At 39.3% G+C, this 24,635-nt stretch overlaps 1 protein-coding gene across 5 annotated transcripts in view; it reads right to left on the reverse strand.

Annotated features, from left to right (window-relative positions):
• The window catches only part of LOC135472447 (calcium uptake protein 3, mitochondrial-like), a 98,638-nt gene extending 78,922 nt beyond the window's left edge, over positions 1-19,716 (reverse strand). For all 5 annotated transcript variants that reach the window (XM_064751961.1, XM_064751959.1, XM_064751960.1 and 2 more), the window contains exons 1-2: positions 19,583-19,716; positions 8,993-9,134 (exon numbers count right to left, since the gene is read on the reverse strand). In XM_064751961.1, the coding sequence (XP_064608031.1) occupies positions 8,993-9,041 (49 nt within the window). In that variant the 5' untranslated portion in view covers positions 9,042-9,134; positions 19,583-19,716. The remainder of the gene's footprint in view (positions 1-8,992; positions 9,135-19,582) is intronic.
• Positions 19,717-24,635: the final 4,919 nt, after the last annotated feature.

The raw sequence follows: 24,635 nt of genomic DNA on the forward strand, positions 1-24,635 counted from the left end.
CTTAAGCATGATAGGCTTAGTTAGCCCTCTCCACAATGTGTAATCTTCCAACCAGTAGATATACCTGTACTGTACATATCTATAGGACAGTACTGTATGTACAGTTGGCATGTCGAAATTTAAAAGCCCCTCTCCCCTCCCCCCCCCCCTTTGGCACGGTGCCCAGCTTGAGGTCAAGAGTAATAGGTTGTATATCTGAACTTCATTGCACCTTGATCCAGCCCTCACTCTCCACCATTCCACCTGGAAGGGACTTTACCTGCAAACCCACTCTGCCTCTACATCCACATGTACCCTACACCTAAAGTTGTCTTATTCCTCCACCCACACTCCTCACCTGTACCGCATTCCTATCCAACCTGACCCACATCAATCAGCTGAAAATAGCCATGACTTGCCAACGATAGCTTTCACTTTCATCATGTGATGAAATTGGTGCTATCCATTCACACATTCAGACCCAGGTTGAAGCTGACACGTGTGAGTATTAGACTGCTGATGAAATTCATGGGATAAGATAAAGGTCATCTGAAAATAATACAGTTCAACCAATGGGCAGCCAGATAATCTTTATGGTCAGTCCACATGTTAAATGGGTCTAAACCTGCCGTCAAAGTCTGTATATAAACAGCTGATCTTTGTACAGGATTACTTTATCCTGGACAACTTCTCTGGATATACCGAGTTCCAACCAAAGGTACAGAACTGAACGAAACTATCCCATATTTATCTTCCATTGAATGTTCCTATTTATTTAGTTCTTCAGTTCATACTTACTGTAATTATATATGATCATAACAAGTGAAACATGTGTACTTGACATGTACATAGAGAACTTTTCACACACATGTATGGGTGTATGCGTCTGTAGTGACTTACTAACTAAAATATATATTTATTGCAAAATCCATTTAGTTGAAATACATTAGACTTGCTAATGATGATCAGCTAACAACACAACCCCACTGTATGAAGTATTTTCCTCTACAACATCAAAGATCACAAACAGAACTGAAAGATTTCCCGCTAAGCATGAGAAAGTTTCTGTGTACAGGTACATATGCAGGTAAACCTGTTGATGATGCAGTGTTTTGATTTCATCACTTAGGGATGGCAGAGAATCCCAGGTAACACAATGACAAGTGTTATCCTGATCTCTTCCAGTGTGAACGTCATGCTGAGTTAGAGTAGTGATTAATGATGTAACTATTTGGGTTAGTTCTAACAACAACATCTCTGCATACACACACTTATATAAGATAGTTATACATGTGGTCTTAATCCAGCTATTGGCATCAGGTGAAATAGTACCATAGCCACACCATGCTAATCAGACCCCAGTGCACCAACCTGCCCCAGTGTTGCATACACTAGTTTAGCACACCTGGATGATATGTGACAGTGTTTAATCTGGGAAAAGCATTGGAGTGAAGTGTCACATGATAAACTGTAGCGTAGACTCTGTACATATGAGACACCCTGAGGACTACAGCCTTAACCTTGCAGGTATCAACACTTGCTCAATGGAAACCTTTGACAGATTATCATTATATGATACACCTTACAAACAAAATATGTAAATGTGTCCAAAACTGATTTTCAGCTCTTGCAACTTATGGAAAAGAACAGCTGCTCTCACAAATCTGTGTGTACTTGTTCAATTCTCAGTCCCAATATTCACCAGTTTTCCGCACTTGCTTTTAGCATATGCACATGCTCTTGCATTATATGCAAAAGATCTCTTTGGTCATGTCCTTGTGGAACTCAACACCTAAACAAGAAGGTCTGAGTTACCAAGGGGGAAGTACTGTACATTGTGAAATTCTACCTCCGCTTACACTGCTCATTTAGAACCCTACCCAACAGGCTTGTCAATACAAACAGGCATTTTCAAACCTGGTGCTCTACCAAATCTTCCACAACGTAACCTTGTCAATTCCATTGTGATGGCTAGAAAAGCATGGACATTACTACCCAGAACTGTAGTATGAAAACTACTGTCCTTTATAACCTGGAACAAAATACAGAGCTTACTGAACATGACACAGACTTCAAACATGTCATCTATAATATTAACGGAATGGTCACAATGGTTACCACTTCACAAAACACAATGGCATATAAAATAAGGGCATTTGCTGTCAGAGGAATCGGGAGCGTTAAAATTGGACAAGAAGGAAGTGTGTGTTCTGATCATCCTGCAGGGAGCTTTTTCATTGTACATCAGTTCAGTGCAGAGATGTTACTTTAAGCACTTAAACACATGGACGTACTCTGCTGGAATGGTGCACTTGGGCAGATTGCAGACATGCTGTATCCGGAGATAGCATCAAGCTTCGGAAGATCTGAAAGCTCCCAAGTTTTAACTCTAGCACCTGTCAGATATGCGAGTGCATTACTGGTGCCGTCAGAAAACAAAAGGGTTACAACTTCTTGCAGTCAACTGTAGACCCTAAAAGTGCACTGGGTTCAGAATCCCTGGTCTCTACAGATCCTAGTGAATTAGGCAGGATCTTGTCCCTTTTTGTGTGCTGTGCGGAATTTTGTGACCCAGACGGAGGCTGACCAGCCTTATGCTTACCAGGTATAAAGGTTGGGGTGGCAATGAGCCCACTTGAGTACAGGTAGATATTATCCCCCTGTAAACAAAGACTAAAGCCCAACTGAACATAGGCAGGTCATGCAGATAGTCAGCCTATTCCTAGTCAGCTTGAGCAGAGTGTACGATCCAACCATGGCAAATCAAGGGTAACTTATCACACTCCAAACACCCTCCTTTCAGGCTTGCTAAAAAAACTGCAACTGTCATAGCTATGCATGCAAGTGTCTATGAAGTAAATGCAGAAAAGATAATACAGAAATTGGTGACAGGCAATCAGTCCAGTGTCACTGGACAGCAGACAGAAACAGAAATCCATCCTACAAACACTGCAACATTCCGCTTTCCACAACAGAAAGTATTGCTCAATACTTCCTTTAGTCTTAGTGATATCTACATTCCATTATGTCATTAACCAATTTACTAATTAAATGATTAGAGAAAAGCATCACACAATGAAAAAATATTCAACAGGGTATGATGTACACATCTGATTTTCAAGAAATAACACTTTTGTAACACATTTCCCCTGACTTTGTCTCTGAATGTGAATCATAAATTAGAAGTACAGGTCAACTCTTTAAGCCTCCTTCACTTCATAATCTATGCTGTGTAAACAGCCAAGGTGTAGCAGTGTTTATATGTTTGGAAGGAAATGAAGAGCTAATAGCTGGTGACTTGGTCGATTTCCTTAGCCTTGTTTACACGCTATTTCTGGGTATTTAGCATGGCTCAGCAAACAAAACTCTGTGTGTAGGGGTCTTTTCCACACACTGACTGACCAAATACACTTTCAAATGTCCACTCGGCTTGAGTATTACATTGTACAGTTCTGCTAATGGCTAGTAAATAACCCCTTCACTTAACACCACATGTATCACATTTCACACCATACATGTACTACCTTTCACACCACATGTACCACATTTCACACCACACGTACCATATGTCACACCACACGTATCACATTTCACACCATACATGTACTACCTTTCACACCACATGTAAACCATTTCACACCACATGTACCATATTTCACACCACACGTATCACATTTCACACCATACATGTACCACATTTCACACCACATGTATCACATTTCACACCACATGTACCACCTTTCACACCACACGTATCACATTTCACACCTTACATGTACCACCTTTCACACCACATTTCACAACACACGTATCACATTTCACACCATACATGTACCACCTTTCACACCACATGTACCACATTTCACACCATACAGGTACCACATTTCACACCATACATATACCACATGTCACACCACTCATGTACCACATTTCACACATGCATGTACCAGATTTCTACTTTAGGTCCTGAATCACAGCAGTTTTATAACAGATTTTCATGAATTGTTGACTTTTTGCAAGTGTTAAACTGCACCAATACAAGGCATGATAGCTTTGGTCTTGTTGTACTTTGTTAAGTTCAACTAAGTTTATCACATCATGTACAGATCTGAGATCTTAAAACGGCTGAAACATTTCATCAGTTTGCCCTAATTACAAAAAAATTAGATGTTTCAACTTCACCAATGAATATATGCTCTTTCCTGAGAGAAGGATAAGTTTTCTCTTTTCTGAGAGAATGATATGTTCATTTTTTTTTACTTAGGTTTCTTTTGATGTGAAAGTGAACTAAGGGGTTAAGGGGGGGGGTCAGTTTGGCTCACCTCAATTACTCCTTATTTTTTTTTACAGTGTGTTAAGGCTATCTACTCATTCGAAAATGTACTTTGGCAACAGTATTGAAAATGTACTGTGTAGCTGAGGACAACATGCACGTACATGTATAATCATAGACAAAATGTAACCAAAATAACATCTCAATTTCTACATTGTCATATTCCAACTGCAATTTCAAAGTGTCATTCTCAACAGGCCGAGGGACACATGCACTTAGAATAAATCCATTTTTAGGGTGACATGAACAAATAAAGAATAATGTTAACTGTGATTACTCTTTGAATACCCTCTCGCTAATATGGGCTAAGGACAATTTTGAAAATTATAAAATAAAAAGATTGTCAGACTGTGATGATCCTTCTTTAGAAGCATGCTTTCATAAGTGACAATAATCAAGATGTACATGTATGTTGATTTAAAGTAGCAGCTAAAATTTGTAAATTAAAGTTTTGTCAGATGTGTTGTATTTTTCAAATCCAGGTATACAGGTTCAGATAGCTACATATAGAACTGTTATTAGCAGGTTTACCAGGCATGCATATCATTATGCCAGGCAGGTCATACACAGTGATGATAAACATGCACATGTATTTGTCCTGGGCTGCATGCATGTACCCTGTGAGCCAGCTGATTTCCAATCTGTCCCCACATCACATGGCCTGCCATGGTAAGAACTGAACCACATTTAGTAGGTTACCAATCATTTCAAAAGATTAATGGCTATTTAAGGCATCTATACTCAACAAAGCATTAACAACCGCCCTCTAATCATAGATATTCACACCATCATAGGTGAAATAATTTGTACAACTGTAAATACTTTTCAAGATGTAGATGTCCTTCAAAATTTCTGCACCAACATGCCATCAACAGCAATTTTTGTCCACATAAACAGCTTGGCATACAGATAAACAATTAAAGGCTAGATACAAGTACATGTAAAATGACCTCACATATAGTTGACACTCTTACCACGTGAACTAGCAATCATATTGTTCATATCCAAATGAAATAGCATTTTGTTCTTACCATCTCAACAACCCCCTACCTCTTCTCCCCCACGCAGAGATTCACAGAATCTGTCAAACATTTGGACCCTAAAATACTAAATTTCAAAAAATATATTTCTGCCCAAAAATTTCACACCAGATAGGACACATTTCTATCGTAGAAGGGATGTTTATTTGTTTTTACTTGCACAAACTGAATTGTGTCTTCATGAACATGTACAAATAACAACAAGATTGCAATCATATCGTAACCACATTTTAATTTTGATTTTCACTTTTATGGAAATTATGGCAGAAAGTTGCAAGTTGCTGATTAAATATAACACACATGTACATGAAAGAAAAGGTAAACTATGCGCACAGGCAATGAATGCTACCGATCAAATATTAACATGATTATACATGTGCAATGTAATGCCCTACCCCGTGGTATAATACAGCGTGAGCCCAGCAAACGGAGCACTGAGACATGTATGTCATTGAGAGATGTCCATGTGGGTCAGATGGTTTATGAGCTCAAATTTGTATAAATCTGACTACCTGTAACATACATGTACCTGTGCAGGTAAATAATTCACACAGGTAATACAAGCGCATACCAGGCTGATCTGAACAGTTACACAGTTATTCACTTTCATCAGCCCAGATTGTGAGGGGGTGGACCCGGACCTCTACATACACAGGTACACATGTAAAACACACCACCTCTTATTTTCAACCTTCATACATGTACAGACCTTTTATGATACTGATAAGCCTGTAGGAATATCATTTGTGTATCAATATTTATCCACATGCTTTAAAAACCTGATAAAACATTTGGAGAACTTTTTTTTGTTCACATTTACGTGTATCCTTTACCTGTTTCTGCCAAGTCATACATGTACTGTAGTGCAGGTGATGAAACAATGGTAGACATACATGTACTGTAGTGCAGGTGATGAAACAATGGTAGACATACATGTACTGTAGTGCAGGTGATGAAACAATGGTAGACATACATGTACTGTAGTGCAGGTGATGAAACAATGGCAGTCATACATGTACTGTGGTGCAGGTGATGAAACAATGGCAGTCATACATGTACTGTAGTGCAGGTGATGAAACAATGGTAGACATACATGTACTGTAGTGCAGGTGATGAAACAATGGTAGACATACATGTACTGTAGTGCAGGTGATGAAACAATGGTAGACATACATGTACTGTAGTGCAGGTGATGAAACAATGGCAGTTATACATGTACTGTAGTGCAGGTGATGAAACAATGGTAGTCATACATGTACTGTAGTGCAGGTGATGAAACAATGGTAGTCATACATGTACTGTAGTGCAGGTGAGGAAAAAATGGTAGTCATACATGTACTGTAGTGCAGGTGAGGAAACAATGGTAGACATACATGTACTGTAGTGCAGGTGAGGAAACAATGGTAGTCATACATGTACTGTAGTGCAGGTGATGAAACAATGGTAGTCATACATGTACTGTAGTGCAGGTGATGAAACAATGGCAGTCATACATGTACTGTAGTGCAGGTGATGAAACAATGGTAGACATACATGTACTGTAGTGCAAGTGAGGAAACAATGGCAGTCATACATGTACTGTAGTGCAGGTGATGAAATAATGGCAGTCATACATGTACTGTAGTGCAGGTGATGAAACAATGGCAGTCATACATGTACTGTAGTGCAGGTGATGAAACAATGGCAGTCATACATGTACTGTAGTGCAGGTGATGAAACAATGGCAGTCAAACATGTACTTGTACATTCATTGGGAACAACTTATAAAACTCTATACACACACGTACATTATGATAATATGTGAAGTTTTTGCAGAGTTTCCTGAAGCTTGACAATAATCTTACGCTCATCATTGATATTAAAACAGAATGGCATGTTTCTCATAACCAACAGACGACATTTACAAGATAAATCACTACTATAATCTAAAGATAATCTAAATCACTATTATACTCAAATCTAATAATCACTATGGTTAGGATAAGCGTTAAATTACGTACATATAGTATTAAATACCACTGTAATTCCAACAACTGCCATTTCCATGAAAGCCATGACAAATTTGTGTTACAATGATGTGAGTCATGTCATCCATGCATGTGAAATCTAATGATAGCTTATAATTGTTAACATCTGTGGTAATTTCCTCTATGTGCTAGTTGCCCTTGAACATCAAATGAAAGAACGAGGATAATCATTTTGTAGTTTACTTGGCCCAGTATACTTAGGCATATTCTACGAACTGCATTTCATGTTAACTGATAAATGACCAGAAACCACAATGCTTGTCAATCTAACTAACAGTGCTTCATCTTAAGAACACGTAAAAAAAAATGTCAACTGTAAATATTCCAGCTTTACTTCATGTAAGTTTACATACTGCACATTTTACCAAGTTGATTCCCACTGTAACAGAGTTCAGTCCAGTAGGAGTTTGTGTCTTTACTTTGTGTCTAGTCCATCCCTCCATTTTCTAACATCACAAAACAAAATGGGATGATAAATTACATGTAAATACTGCAGTCTTTCTTGACACATTTATGTGGGTGTTTAAATCTATTTCCTAAAAGTCTGAGAAATATGAGAGCATCATAGTTTAGTAACCCAGATATCAGTGCTGGCTTTGATTGCTGTATCCAGGTACAGTCCACTGAATGATATATAGCTGATCTGGGGCTGTTGCTGTTGACAGTCCTTTGTTAAACCTGATACAGAAGAATCCCCTGTGTAATGTACATGCACTTACGCACTTCACCTGTCACATCCAGGGAACACGCATGTCTACAAATGTTTCCTACCCTCTACATAAAAAAAAAAATGTGAACCTGGTTGTTTCATGTGACCAGTGCAATTACCATGGAATGTGAAATGCAATTAAGCCTTGTCATTTACAATGAAAACCACACGGCGTCACAGTAGCACTGTGGATCAAGAAAGAAATACATCCTTGGACCTTGAAACTTTTCAACATTGCCAACAGACATATCTGTATGGCAATATATCAATTATCCATATGAGGGTTCTGGTCTACCCAGTGTACCATGTACAAGTATAAGGCACTTCTGTGGGTGTCTGGATCTATTGGTGTTCATGAAGTTTTGATTATCCATGAACTACTTTCTCTGATGATGTTTTGCACCTTTCGCATTTCTGTTGGTGTTAAGTTTTTCCTTTCATAAGACTTCTATGAAATACATGTACCAGATTTCTGATGGTATTTATGACTAATTTGTTTTCATTATTAGCTGAAACATCCCTGAAACCAATGAAGCATATCTGAAGTAAAATCCCACCTAAGTTTGTGTGTCAGAGGTGTGTTACTTACGTCAAAATCCCACCTAAGTTTGTGTGTCAGAGGTGTGTTACTTACGTCAAAATCCCATCTAAGTTTGTGTGTCAGAGGTGTGTTACTTACGTCAAAATCCCATCTAAGTTTGTGTGTCAGAGGTGTGTTACTTACGTCAAAATCCCACCTAAGTTTGTGTGTCAGAGGTGTGTTACTTACGTCAAAATCCCACCTAAGTTTGTGTGTCAGAGGTGTGTTACTTACGTCAAAATCCCACCTAAGTTTGTGTGTCAGAGGTGTGTTACTTACGTCAAAATCCCATCTAAATTTGTGCGTCAGAGGTGTGTTACTTACGTCTTGGTATTTGTTCAGTGACTGACTCAAGAAAGTCCTGAGGTGTCATGAACACTGTGCCATCATACTCCACAGATGCAAACTGTTTGAAGCGCACCTCTCTGTATGTCGTCCTCTGTCGCTTTGGGCTAGATTCTTGGGTCTGAAACATTCCAAACATGCAACTTGGATAAAAGTGTGCCCTGAAAATCTTGCCATTATACTTCACTACCCAGTATCAATATCTACATGTGTCATTCTCAACAGGCCCTTTTTCTTACAAGATTGCAAATGGTGCGCTGCATGGCTTGTACAAGCACATGTATATAGGTAGACTGACCACACAAGATGGCCCATATACCATTATCATGAGCAGGCAGACGGCTGTTACTAATCTTTCAATTACAAGAATGTAGTATTTACATGATACCATAGGTACAGGCTCTGAGTGTGGCCTACGAAACTGACTGTGTTTACTTATGAAAAGTTTTTCCAATGCATAAGGACTTTTTGTCAATAAGAACCTTACTGTGATACGAGATACTTTTCTCACAATGTTATGCTTTTTTAATACAGGTGCAAACTTTGCAAGTATATATATATACCTGTTTTTTTTTTCGCTCGGTACCTTGCTATGTTGTACTCACCTACGAGAATGTGTGCTTATTTGTGGACGGTGTTTAGATAATTGTGACAGAAGCAAAGCTTTTCCTGCTAGGGTGGCATTGAGAGCAATATGGGAAGAACAGTGGGGGTAAATAGCTTTCTGCGTCCGCAATTATAAAATTTGGAGAAAATATGGCCATATGGTAAGCTGGTTGTCGTGAACAATAACAGCACAAACAGTTTGAAGCCTACTTCCACTTTCTTACCACTTAAACTCCCTCCTATCTGGTGCATGCTGTTAAACAATAGAGAGTCTGAGGATATCAGGAACTGGAGCAAATTATAACACCCCTCCCATCCCAGGCATTGGGGAGGTGCAATTCTCATTGAAGTCATATGACAGACGGCCTAACAATCATCAACAAAAGCTGTCATCATATCAAACAGGACATGTGCTAGCCACATGTAGACCTTATAGTTATTTTCATATTCCCCAATCGCACTTTCCAAAGATTATAACAAAATGTCCTAAAATACATGAAGATTTTGTACCATTGTACATCGGTGGCCCTAGACTTGGCAAAGGCCGAAGTCTGAGAAACGGGCCACCCAGCCGGACAAGAATTTCTGGCTTTCTGGCCTTTTTTTTCATGTCTGATTGTATTTATGTTATAACCAGCCTAGTTGGGATTCAAGCTTCTGAACTGTGAGATTACTTATGGCGCTTCAGACACAAACCCATCTATTTCTGTATACATAACCCAGTAATTCTCATTCTGAATGCTGTAATAAGTACCATAGACATCATCAGGGCAGGTACATTTGTACTACGGTACAGAGGAAGCTGGAGCTGTAGAGGTTGAGGTATAAATACAGGAGGCATGGCATATGCAGAAGCCTGCAGATCAGAGACTGCAGGACGATCCAAGACACTGGCAAATATCAGGGAACCATTCTCACAGCCAACAGTTGGCTACTGCCCTATTGGTAAGGACAACTCTAGTCTACTTGACACAAATAGCTTTGATGAGAAAAACTATTCTCAATTAACAGCAGCATGTGTAATTTATGAGGGCCAGACATGGGTTTTTGGGGTTCATGTACATGCATGAAGTTTGTGACGATCATTCATTACTAGAATGAATTATACATTCCTGCAGTATACTTGCTCCGTGATGACCCAGTCAGGACATTGCTATGAGAGGATACACCAGCAGGCTTTAATGTGCCCTGCACTCATCATGACTCCTACATGTATGTGTGTACCTGTTCAGGTATAATACAGGCACTACAGGTAAAATATCACACCATCAAGGCAGTGAATAGCTATACATGTGTACCTGTTCAGGTATAATACAGGCACTACAGGTAAAATATCACACCATCAAGGCAGTGAATAGCTATACATGTGTACTTGTTTAGGTAAAATATCAAACCATCAAGGCAGTGAAAATGACTTCATGACTTCAGGCAATTTGAATAAAAAGCACATCAGGTAATAGTCCACCAGAAAACATTGCAAAACTTTGCACAAAAAAACCCTGTTTACTGGACCTCCTTGCAACATGTTAGGGTAGATTTTCTACTACATGCATTGTCCTCTACAGATTTTAAATGTCCAAATTTAATCCGGCTAATCAAAAGCTGACAGAGATTAGAATGTTCAACTCAACTCAGGACTACATGTATTCTTTTTTTGTTTTTTTTTGATACCTGCCTTAGTCAAAGATATTTGTTAGTTTGATTAGATGTTAGACATACATGTATATAGCCCACAAATGCTTGAAGGCATATAAAATAATGATGTTTTTGGGAAGTGGTAGATTTCTGTCATTTTGACTAGGGGCAAAATCAAGACAGCATTGTAAGGCTGGACAAGAATGAGGATAAACAGAAGCTCCAATGACTTCTCAGTAGCACTGTTCTCCAAGACATGTAAACAAGCCAACAGAAGCTACCACTTAAGACAACTGTCTGTGCCTTGACCAAGTTCCATCCTAGGGCTAGCGGGATCTGGTGTGAACAACTGATTCACTCACTGACGCAATCCCACCAAAACTATATGCGTCTTTTCTGCGAGTCAATTGAGTTCAAAGACAGAAACCAGTGGCGCTGTTGAGGGACCATGTGCTCTTCTTCCCTGCAGCGTTAAACTCCCCATCAAAGCTGGTAAAAGCTGGACTGTGCCAAAAGTAGGTGTATAGTAGGAGAAGAGCTGTTTGTTCCCTGGAAACAAGCTTACCTAAGTCACCATCACTTGACTTGCCTGGGTTTGAAGCAGTCCACCCTTCTCATCCCTTAACCCCAAAATACCCACATCTAAGAGCCAGCAGACAGACAAGTAAACTAGGAAGCACCGGCAGTTATTATAGAAAATCTTGTCTTCTAAGAGCGCAATATAATCTGACAGCACTAGGAAAATCTCATACAGCCTACATGTATATAATAAGTAGGTCCAGTAGGCAGCAGAATTCAGCTTGACATCCATCCAAAGGGTTTAAGCTGAACTGAAACACCCACAACACTGCAATGAAAAGTACCAACTGGATGAATCTCACTGAGCAAATCCATGAACATTTTCAAGTTCCATACTTTTTATCTTGTACTGGTGTTCTTGACAGTTGTCCTATATTACACCTCGGAATTACAGGTGCATACAAGCATGTGGATATTACTGCACAGAATGTTATGAAGTTCAAATCTCATCTCACTGTGTTATATTTATATCACACAATCAGCTGCAATCTAATTAGAGATGAATGAATGTAAATCACGAACTTATATTGGTTTTTCTCCCTGCAATCATTGGCGACAAAGCATTATACAATGGGTTATACATTAATATCTGGGGTCGTCTGAGAAGTTAGACAAAATGTTTGCCTGTCATTTCGAACAATTGCAAATCCTGACAGAACACATGCATATGACAGACATGTATATGTGAATGATGACCTTGCATACACACAAGAATTCTGTGCTACCTGTGAAAATGTACCACAAGTGTACTAACCAATGCAGGTTTGCAGGTAATTTCATGCATTCCACAATACTATCAGGTTTTCTTGCAGACAAGATACTTATCACCAAGAATCTTTCCAAATCATTAACCTTAAAGTTTTGTTCACAATGGCATGTACATGTAAACACTGCATTACTATGGAAAAAAGGCTGTAAATTATAAGAATATATCTTCCATATATATCTCAAACAAAAGAATCATTTTAAACTACTGGGGCCTTCTGTTTTTCCATGATGAGTGGATATATGTGCACAACATAAGTGGGGTAAGTTTGGAGACTGGGTTCTCCCCTTCTGCCTGCCACAAAGGCGATCTGTCTAGTTGAGGGTAATTCCAGGAGACAAGCTGACTGACACCAGCTGATCTGGCCGCACCATCAGTATCCAGGGCTGGTCATTAGAGTCTGGTCAGTCGGTCCATGAATGAGCTGATCTCACAAAACAGTATGTACATACACACACATCCAGCTTTCAATTCCAACAACACTTCTCTAAAAAAAAAAACTGCGAATGTAACACAACAGTCTCAAGAAACAGTATGCCAAGTAAAGACACGGTATGCCAAGTAAAGAAATGGTATCCTGACCCTGTACACCTATCCTCTAGACTCTTCCATCTTGTCCATCTAACGTCACTAAACATTAAACTAAACCAGCAGAGTGTAGACAAGACATCATACACACTTAAATAGAGCATTTGCTGAGACATTATGTTCGAGTTCATAATTACAAAATGTTTCATGTAAAAGATATCATACATGTAATAATGTCTTACTTACATAATCATTATCTTTTGAAACTTAGCTTTACGTTTTTCCTACTAGATGTAAAAGCTCATGTTTTCTGATGATGTAGACTTGACACAAATTGTGCAGTGCACAGAAGTATAGGCCAGCAATACAAAGTACAAGTCATTTTTTGCTCCCCTCCACACCTCCCTGTAGAACAACTTACATCTGACAAAGGCAACAGTGACATATTCGCCGTTATTATATCACTCATTTATACAACAAACTTTTTACTGTGAGTCCCTAAACTAAAAGAATAAGCGCATGAATGCCACCTGTCAGATTACACTGGGCGCAGCTCCCATCCCCCCCACCCCCCACTTCAGTCTGATTGTGCCCCTCAGTTGTTTTCTCTGAGCAGTTGTGTTAAGTGATTCACTGATCGATCTGTTTGTTTGGCAGAGAAGTGACAAGAAGACAGCAGACAGGCTTATGTGGTCTGCTGTTCGGGGTAGTTGGGACAAGACACACATCTGACCACTGGTCAGGAGGGCAATGAGACAAGCTCTCGGGGGCAGAAACAGCAATTGAACTTTACCAAACTCAATAGCAGAAACCGGACCTTAGCACTTAAGAGAATCATACTGTCTGGCTCCACCATATTTAAAACATCCCTTACTAATTTGCATGTTCATGTTTGCCTACATGTATACTTTAGTCCAGTGTTAAATACCCTTTTTGTTGATCACCCATTTACAAACTGAACAAATTCCCTATTCATAGTGAGAATGAATGTTATATCATCACTGACAAGGTAAGATGTAGGGGCGGGGTATGGTGGAGCATGGTGAGCATGGGGTGGGGTGGAGATGCAGGGGTATGGGGTAGGGTGCAGATGCCGGGTAATGGGTAAGACAGATCTTGCTGCAGCAAATCAGGAATACTGAAGAAATGTTAATACTACATAATCATTAAGTGCACAGTGTCTCGTGAGACCCATGTCTTTTATTGCTAGTCTGTTAAGGGGAGACTGAATCGGGCTAAAAGTATACTAAAAGAGAGGAATTCTTTCTTTGTCCAACAGGAAATTTTATAAATTCATGTAATACAATACAAAAATCATGTGAGATTATCACGGATTGAAAGTTGCCCAACCAGATCTTATTTAATGAAAATGTCATTGCAAGTGTCAAAGCTTTTAAATTATTCTCGGTTCAATGTGGTTTTCTGAGATGCTGGAAGGTAGGTCTGTCAAATCTAGTTCTACATGGAGAGCCTATAGTAAAAGGTGGGAGAAAGTCTCTTTGCATTCATGTCATGTGTTACTCAAGTGACTACACAAGACAAATGTCTGCCTTCTGCGGATACACCCACAGAGTGCAGTAATCCATTCAGATGATTATGACACCCTCCACAAATAACAGACTATGTCAACAGCCTTTTTTTTTTTATAAAATTCAATATTTCCTTAACTAATACAGGGCAGCACAGATAAACAGCAAGCTTCAAAGGTAGCTCACTGGTTAATGATACATGTACATCACCAATAATGGTTTTACTCAAGAAACCATACATATGTGACCAGGTGATCTGTCAAAACCACTTTGTCTCTGTATTGGACTCGATGCTTTACTAACAACACACTTGCATGATGGTATTGTTAAAATGCAGTAGATAAGTAATGTGTTTTTACGTCCAGATAACTTGGATACTGTATTCCAGTCCTCTGCTAATTTAAGATTCCAGCGTTAAGGTAATGGATATTGGAAAGTCACACCTGCAGCACATTATCATCATGGTTTCTTTACCATGTAATTGCACAACCTGTACACTAATCTATTTTCCTCTGATTGTCCCACAGCACCCCCAATTACCCCCTCCTCCACACCTCCTACCCCTTGCCCCAACCTCTTCCTCCAATTCTCACAATACACACACACTAGCCTGATGGTCAGGAGACACAGTTAGTCACACATGTTAATTTTCAATGATCGCTCGTCGATGCCATGTTACGGTTCCTGTCACATGCTTGTCAAAATTATGGTAATTATTATGAAATTAAAAATTGTAGAAGGGCCAAACTAAAGATGTTCTTCAGATGTAGATAGACCTGTGGCTGTGTAAGGGCTTCTTGTAGTTCACATCATCTTCCTCTGGATGTGCACAAGCATCAGTTCATCCCTAAGCTTGAGGCAGATTCCTAGAGACTCTGTATGACAGTGCCACAACAGCATGTGTAGGAATCTCTTGTGTTCACACTCATCCTGTCAGGATTTACCAGAGCAGCAATTGAAGACAATCTGCCAATAACTGTAAGTAGCAGCATCTATACATGCCTCTTATTATATATAATATACTTGTAGTTCAAACAGTTTCTCTTAATTTCTACTGTACTACAATATCATAAAGTAACAAAAAATAAAATAAAAAAAAAAGTACATGTAATAATAAAAGTCAAATTTTATTAATGTCTGATGAAGTTCACTGAAAGTTAAAAGATTTTTTCCTGTGCCCCATTTGAGGTTAAAAGGCCTTCAATGTCTCACACCAGTTCTTAAAGTTTTGAGTAAACAGGGTCAAAAACAAAAGGACAAGAAGGACTGAGAAATTTCCACAAAAATTTACACATTTGGCGGAAAAGTCATCGCGTTTATTTACACAAACAACAGCAAGCAGGAAACCTGCTTGACCTCAAAGACCTAAAACAATAAATTTGTGCTTTATGGCTTGTGAAAACATAAGCACATGAATTAACCTCAGGCTCTTTCTGATTCTGGGTCACATGGAATCTATTGGTGGCACAAGTAGGGTCAAACAGAACCTTACCCCACTTGTCAATCAAATCTGAATCTCTCATTTAATTTTCATACATGCCTCAGACAAAACAGCACAGAATTACATCCTCAACTTTTTACAAAGAATCACAATTCAATGTTTTCATTTGTTTTTTCTCAAACGTAAAAATGTACATGATTTTCACACGCAAAAGAGCTATTGTTGACTGAATAAAAAAGTATTGCAATCCTATCTGGGCAAATTGGTAATATTTCACCAAACATTATATGTAATCCACCTGCATTATAAAAGTCACCCTGCATGTACCCAAAGGACTAACAAATTATTATTTGGCAACAATTGTTGGATAAGTATATCAGGTATCCAAACCCTGTGTGCATTTTATGTTGAAACAATTGCCTTTGGGATTGGTAAATTTTATACACTCAACAGTTACTGTTTTAAGTATCTGTGACAATATGTACTGCAATATAGGATAAAAGTGATGAATGTGATGGCAAACTGTTACATGATATCTGACCCTAGTGTACATACAACAATGTCAGAGGAAGGGCACTTGTGCGTCTGTATATTTCAGATAGAACAAAATCTGAAAACTGCAGAAGAGCTTGCTGCCTGACAGTTCTGAAACTTGGAAGCAGAACATGTAAGAGTGAAGAGATATTTTGTAGCACTATGGTGATTTCATGATAGGTATTATGGAGAGGAACTGACAATCAGCTACGGTTTGTTTTTATCGTTTATCTCATTCTTGGTACCCACAATTTTAGCTCATGTCCTGACAAACAATGATCATCAGCACATAGATGTTACCCATGGCAGTCCTGGCTGCCACTAACAACGGGACAAATCTGACTGATTAATCCTTCAGAAATCCATTTCTGTCCAAATTAATTGTGGGTGTAGAAATGGACATGGGTGTGGTCAACTTCCATATCTCATTTATAGACATTGCTAATCTTGGCTGAAAGGCTTTCCGCCAAAAGCCAATTTTATACTATAAATACAACACAATCAACGTAATATATGCAGAGACCTGTACTTCATCTGGATTAAAACACACCTTAACTTCAATCTCTTAATAATAAAGACTCAGTAATCACTGATAGGGTTTTTCTTGTGCTCTTTGTTATTTCATTAACTGAATGAGATTATAATCATAAAATCACTACATGGTACCAATGTCAGACAGATGCCAGTTTGTAAAAGAATGCAAAAATAAGTTCAAAGGCTTTCTTAACACACAACAATCACTGCTTCTCACAGTGATAATCCCCTATAGAGAGCCCTAAAACAATGAAAATGAGATGTAAGCTGTACACTCAATTTGTGTAAGCAAGATCACACTTGTTAGAAACATTAAAGGACACAGTCTCTGACTACTGTACAGAAGACTGCCAGCTGGTTGGTGACAGATAAACCCTTTATACAGAGAAAGTGGCCCACTTCAAAGAAATCGTCAGTTCATAACCATTTCTCTGGGTTTGCTGCTTTACTTAGTTTAGCAAACTTACATGTACATTCATATCAAGTAGAATAGCCAAGTGCTCTCAAAATGCACAACACAGCCATACATGAAATAAAAATGTATACTCATGTACAGGTATGTGTAGTTAAAATGTATTCATTATTGTTATTTGACAGAAACCTGTATCATGACTCAAACTCAAAAATGTATGTAATATGAAGGAAAATCTTTTTGAACGTTGCAAAAACTGCATCTGTACAAGTATGTTGCAGTGCAAATATAGAAAGTTGTCCCCAGCACATGTTTTCTTTGAACTGACTGTTATTAACAAGTAGTGTGAAATGCATTACCATATTAATAATAAAAATCTAAACCGAGACATATATGTAATTAAAAAGTTATTAAAACATACTCAAAGAATTTCCAATTGTATATAAAATATGTTTAAGATTTACATGCTTAATGTAAATTTCCTTTTCAATCTCACTTCAATCCTTTGAAGGACCACATAATAAAAAGGAAGTGTTACATGCATTATCATATTAATTAGTTTACATATTAAATTTGTTAAAATTAACACTTTAAAACTGACAAATATAATCTCTGTAATGCAGACACAAGTGTGCCATACATTCTTCCCACAAATACTGCAGCTTCATTTATTCTTTTCTTTTGAAATTGCTCATTATTATGTGGTGTTAAAAATAATAAATCCCCATAGAATAGACATTAGCTTTGAGAAAAGATATTAAGTCAGATCTCACTTAATAGCATGCATTGTACAAGTATGCTCTTGCTAAAATATTAAACGTTTTTTTCCTTTCATATTTTTTCCCCCTCAAAAGCTAGCTAAGCAATCAATTTGACCATGAATCAAAATATATAAATATACTAGAACATGTAAATTCACAGCTTAGCGTCATGTCATGACAAGATTTAAGTGTTGCATTCATGGCCTAGTAATGCAGAAGTGACGATGTTCTGACACGGTAAAGTTGGGCCATCACAACACAAAAGACAGAGAAGTTTGGTCCATCCTCCAGCCTAAACTATAGAGCAGGTCTATACCTGAAGCCGGTAAGTAGGTCAGTGGGGCTAAATCTCAATGAAAACATCCTCTCAATACAACAGCCTTAGCACTTTAGCATCGCACACACATGGGGGGCAGTTCTGTCCCTTTATCCGTGAATCTGCAGCCGACCAAGTGAAACATGGTAGAAGCTTAACAGCCACCATATAATACTGCACATTTCCTTTACCGTATATCATTGGATTTGGACTTTGAGTGAATGAATGTGGACCAAGCTGATAAAGAATCAGTATATTACGTGCATAGCTTTCAACAAGTACATTACAATACTGAGGAACTCTGCATTATTATACATGTTTGCGTATGTCCTTCAATATGATATCCGTGTCAGTCAGGCTACTTGCAAGGGAATGAATGAATGAAAGACCAATTGGGGTTGTTTGCAAGGGATGGGTTAGCGAAAAAATATATACCTTTGTGTGTGCACAGTAACTGGCAGGATGACACTGTTAAGAGAGAATTCATTTGTTTTTGCGAGCTCTGTTGACGTCCTCTTAATCTTATCTGACTTTCTAACCTATCACAGCCGCATGAATATGAAATGATGACACTACAGAAGTTTGAGTGCATAAAATAACCCCTAACTTTTTATTACACCATGTTAGTTAACACTGATGATCCTTGGAGATATTTTCACAATATGACTGCGTGTAGAGATCGGGTTATACCCACAGGCGGCCACTGTTAGTGTTAGTTCTGGAATGTCACGTTGTCGTTGTTGGAGTGTTGTGCTGTCACCGTAAGAGGAGAGATTTGGGTGATTAACTGATCATCAGAACTAAATAGCATACAAGAACTGTCTCTGACAATAGATTGACATGTCTACTGTATGTTCATCTATAAAACAGGAGCGTTTCAACGCTCTACAAGTAGGCTACATGTGTCGGCGAAATCGCTCAGCCCTACCTCAGTCTCCAATTCCTTTGCATGGACTCGAAGATTCGTGTTGATAGCATTAGACGGGTCATTCTGAAGCCTAGTCTTTCCTATGTAAAGGGACACTGTCGCCGTTATAGATGCGGCTGCGATCAATCTATTTCGCAAAGTATTGTCTTTCAATCTTTGCGAACAATGGTTATGCACAGCACGACAAAATGTAAGAGAAGATCTCCGAGCTATGTTGGCCGCCATCTTTAACCCGCGCATGCGCTCCAGGACTGCGCTGAGCGTGCAGAGCTGTCACTTGGCTGTTCAGACATGTTCGCTCACAAGTCGAATATCGGCCGAGTATATTAACTCGTTCTGCCAAATTATACCAACAGTCTCGCGGACAAAAGGTGTTCAGGGAATTACTGCTCTCGTCTACTCGGGCCATACACATGTATACGACAGCAGAGGAGCCATCCGGTCGATTTAAAACACTTTCTTTCTTATTTCCATTCATTTTGCCAGTGAACCTATAGCATAGCAGATATATCTATAGGTCTTCATGCAGATATATATATATATATACTGGGTGGTCAAAGGCTGAGTTTGCAGTTTTTACCTGCTAGGCCAAAGGCCTCTCCCTAACTGACGGTCTGGCTGTACATTGATATTTTCACGAGCGGAATACTTTGTCGAGTTTCATTGGAAATTTTCACACGTCGGCAAGATGAAAGTGTGATCAGTTCATTGGCAATTCATTGATCATTTCTGGCAATTTGGTCACAGGAGAAAGTCACGTTCTGGTGAGACCCTCGGAAAATGGATTGAAGGAATTACGCATTTTGTTCATGAACGGATATAGCTTTTGCAAAGCTTTAATCTCACAACGTTGGATGCAAATCATAACTTTGCGGAGTTGTGCGAAACCTAAGCCATCAGTGTGCGCCAGTGTACCATGTCGACGGCGCTTCGCTGCTCCACCGTATAGGCCGATCTCTTTAAGGATGATAGCTTGCTTGGGACAGGTAACTTGTTCGCTTGTGTTTAAACGACAAACATGTGGGCTGTTGCCACAGTTTTTAGATCTGTGTCTGCCAGTGTATGATAAAGGAAATGGACGGCGGCATTAAATTTAAATTTCACCTACAGTATTATAATGTTAACCGAATATATACCTAGTAGAGGACGAAAGCATTTGGAAAATATTTTGGAATTAGAAATTGACGGTGCGTTTATATTTATTTGCAATTATTTCATGAGATATATTCGATTTATATGCTCTATATTAGATATGTATACATTCATTTCTATTGGAGTTCCATTTTTTTCCCTTCCGTACTTATTGTATGGCCTTAAACCCGTATCCCGCACCAAGTTAGAGCTAAGTCTAGTGCCCGCCTGGCCCTGTGTGACTTGTTACTTTTCCCACAAAGAAGGGTATATTCATGTACTATATAATGTGTTGAGTTTCTATTCCAAGGTACAGGTGGGTAACAGCTATAGCGTATAACCCCTGTTCACTTCATACTGAGTAACACTTTATTGATGTGTAATGGTGTTAATCTCGAGTCGGGCCTCAGGTTAACTGACAGAGTCAGTCCGACCCCCGCGGCTTCCCGTCCCCTCCATGGTAGGCCTGCCAGTGTCTATACCAGAAAGAAACTTAGGGAAATTGTCATATTTTAATAGAATTCCCGTACTTTGTGCATTTAAAAATGCATCTTCCTTGATTTCAAGCAGTTGTGTGTAAATTGCTATGGACATACATTTAAGCTGTTTCCGATGTTCAGCCACAGGCAGGTTGCTTTGTTATACAATTTACGGTCGCGTGGGCCAGGTAGGTAATGGCAGGGGAATAACATAAATGGCAGGTTGAAAATAAAGATAAAGGCTTATGAAGTGATTTGGCCAAGCGATTTCTGATAAGTAGGCAAAGTACGGGAACGGGTAGTGGAGAAATTCGCTGTCCTCTATAGTCTGTCTCCTAGCGGACTGAAGGCTTATATATTTGTATGTGTTGGGGACCGAGATACATAGCCTATATATGTATATATGTATGTATTTATACCTGTGTATACTTGAATGCATGCTCAACAGGACCCACGATGTATTGTGTAAAACTTTCGTGTCAGCAGTATATGCATTTAGCCTCTGTCTGTGTCTTATTGAGATCGTTTTCTAACTGGTAGTTTCTAACAATAGTTCGATAACGAGGGGCTAATTGTCTAAGTGGACATTCCAGCTTGGGCTATATATGATCTGTGTCATATTTAGCAGTCAATTAAGCCTTGACTCACACGTGTTCAGCCAAAATTTTTAAAGCGTGGTGAAGTATTTCGTCTTCGTTTTTGTGGACTTATTGTGACGCTTAATTAACACTTGTAATCTAATTAATCAGAAACTTAATTTGGCCATACACAATATGTGATCAGTGTGCCTCCCGCGGCACGACTTTGAAGCCTTCATTCACACCTCCACTCCCCCGTCCCTCCTCTTACATGAACGCCTCACCCCCACCCTCCCACAGCCTCCATCACACCTATTGCAAATACACTTGGTATATCACCATTTGGTGAATTGAGTGTGGTAATAACATACCTAAACACGCTTTTGTTAATCCTATCGTAGCAATTTTCTCGGTTACGTTGTACACACAGTCACCGGTAACACGTCCAGTCGGGGGTGGTCAGTTCATGCCTTGTCGTCTCTATATCTTTACTCTTATGCATACAAACACCAGTTAAGACCACAACAGAACTCTCGGCACTCCGTAATTTGGTTTGTTTTTTGTCATTTCAGTGGAGCTGAGATGGCCATGGGATATCAAGGTTGCATTACTAGTGTTTGTCGTCGACTAGATTACTCAGTTTTAGTCTGTCCAGCGAACTCTTATGTGCGGATTGTGAGAACATAGGAAAGCTTCGACATCTACTCTGAAACCGTTTCCTGAAACCGTCTGGAGTATATAGACCTTGCCACCTTCACACAGTTCCTATCAGCTTGATTCCTGGGAGGGATGAGATCGTGTCCTGGATGAAAAGTCTAACTGATCACTTCAGAATTACTTGTAGCTGCCCCCTTTGGCGGTTGGTCTTTATGACAGTTATGGGGTTGCTTAGCCCAGGGCTCGCCTTCAACGGGCCCGATTTAGGCTTGGAAAATTCTCGGCAACCACCTCACTGGAAAAACAACAGTACCCCGTCAACGCTGTACTGTAGGACAGGCCATACCCTGCAGATACTCCCTGACGGGACAGTGAAAGGCACGATGGAAGCCAGTGATCAGCAGTATGGTAAGCATTAACGCATAACACCCCTCAAGGCGACGGTAACTTAAAACGTCACTAATAACAGTTATGCGCACCAAATGAGCGGCTATGTTAAATCTGTTACACCCGTCGGTTACAGATCTTGTGAATAGTTATGGTATAGGAGAATGAAGAGTTTCGAATTCGTCTTTATTTAATAGATAAGCATCGAAACAATTAATTTCATTGTATCAACGACCAAGACACGACTTTTCATTGTCACAGGGGTATAATACAGAACAGGGCGTTTAAGTTTAAAAATCTCATGTTCACAATAATATTAAACTTTAAATGTGCTTGTAACATTTCGAGAATATTTATACAGTTGCATGAACAGAAGATGTCAATGAAAAATAAATATTCCAGCGCCATACCAAACCTTCTCAAGGTATGCCGGTTTAACAGTTTTGAATTTATTGATATTTAATCACAAAAGAGTGATAACATATACGTTTTTCCAAGTTAACGACAGGTGTGGTTATTATTGGGTAAGGCGGGTCGGAAGTTGAAGGTCAGGTGACCATCGTTTCGTGTCTAAAACAAAATGGCCGCCCGGAGTTAAAACATTGGCGAAAAAGGTCATTGTTTGCACACTTCGCTAGCGACCAGTAATGCCTAGTTGTACAAAATAACGTCACGAAAGCTCTGCAGAAATACTCAGACTCTCTGGAAAGCTGAAAATTATACAAATGCAATGGATACAAGATCGCTGACAGCGATTCCAAAATAGACATTTTCCTATGCAAGAACGCGGGGAGGACCGTTTTCTTCACCCACGCAGTTTGTTACTAAGGAGATCACGCGGTGTCTAGCTTCCGATCCGTCTTACAGAATACCCGACACCCCGTCTTTATCGTTTGTTTATACATGTACATGTATATATACAGCCATATATAGACACTTTAAGATGTACCGCCCAATCTACATGAAGGTGGCATGAGGAATAAATTGTTGCTTACTGTGCAAGCAGATATTGAGAAATCTCATGGTGATAAATATTCCAGCTGGTATATTTAAACGGCGGGACTAAAATTAGCAGCCTCGGTTGCAATCGTGTTAGGACACATCACGCATATCAGCATTGTAAATCTTGGCCTAAAATGATCAGCTGTTTATTTTTCCTTTGTGATTTATTTGTGATTTTAGAGTAATGTCTTTGGATTTCTTACACATTGCAACTTCTTTTCCAGCCAACTTTACGTTCACGACGGTGAAAAAGAGGACTGTGGCCATTCGTCAAGTGGACACTGGTTATTACCTTTGTATGCACAATACATCGTTAGTATATGCAAATGTAAGTACCACGTCCAGTTTCCACATTTTCGCTGAGTATGTTGGAAAGTGGATTAAGTATTAAAGAAATGTACACAGTTTTAATAATGTCTGAGGTATTATTCATCTCTGATTCATCAGCTGTTAGAAATGTCCTCTGTATCCTCTGTATCCTCTGTGCACTCTGTGTCCTCTGTATCCTCTGTATCCTCTGTACCCTCTCTATCCTCTGTATCCCCTGTGTCCTCTGTACCCTCTGTGTCCCCCGTGTCCTCTGTACCCTCTGTGTCCTCTGTATCCTCTGTGTTCTCTGTACTCTCTGTGTCCTCTGTACCCTCTGTGTCCTCTGTATCCTCTATGTCCTCTGTAATCTCTGTACCCTCTGTATCCTCTGTACCCTCTGTGTCCTCTGTATCCTCTATGTCCTCTGTAATCTCTGTACCCTCTGTACTCTCTGTACCCTCTGTATCCTCTGTACCCTCTGTGTCCTCTGTACCCTCTGTGTCCTCTGTA

This window comes from Liolophura sinensis, chromosome 8 (genome assembly GCF_032854445.1).
Source record: "Liolophura sinensis isolate JHLJ2023 chromosome 8, CUHK_Ljap_v2, whole genome shotgun sequence".
NCBI lineage: Eukaryota > Metazoa > Mollusca > Polyplacophora > Chitonida > Chitonidae > Liolophura > Liolophura sinensis.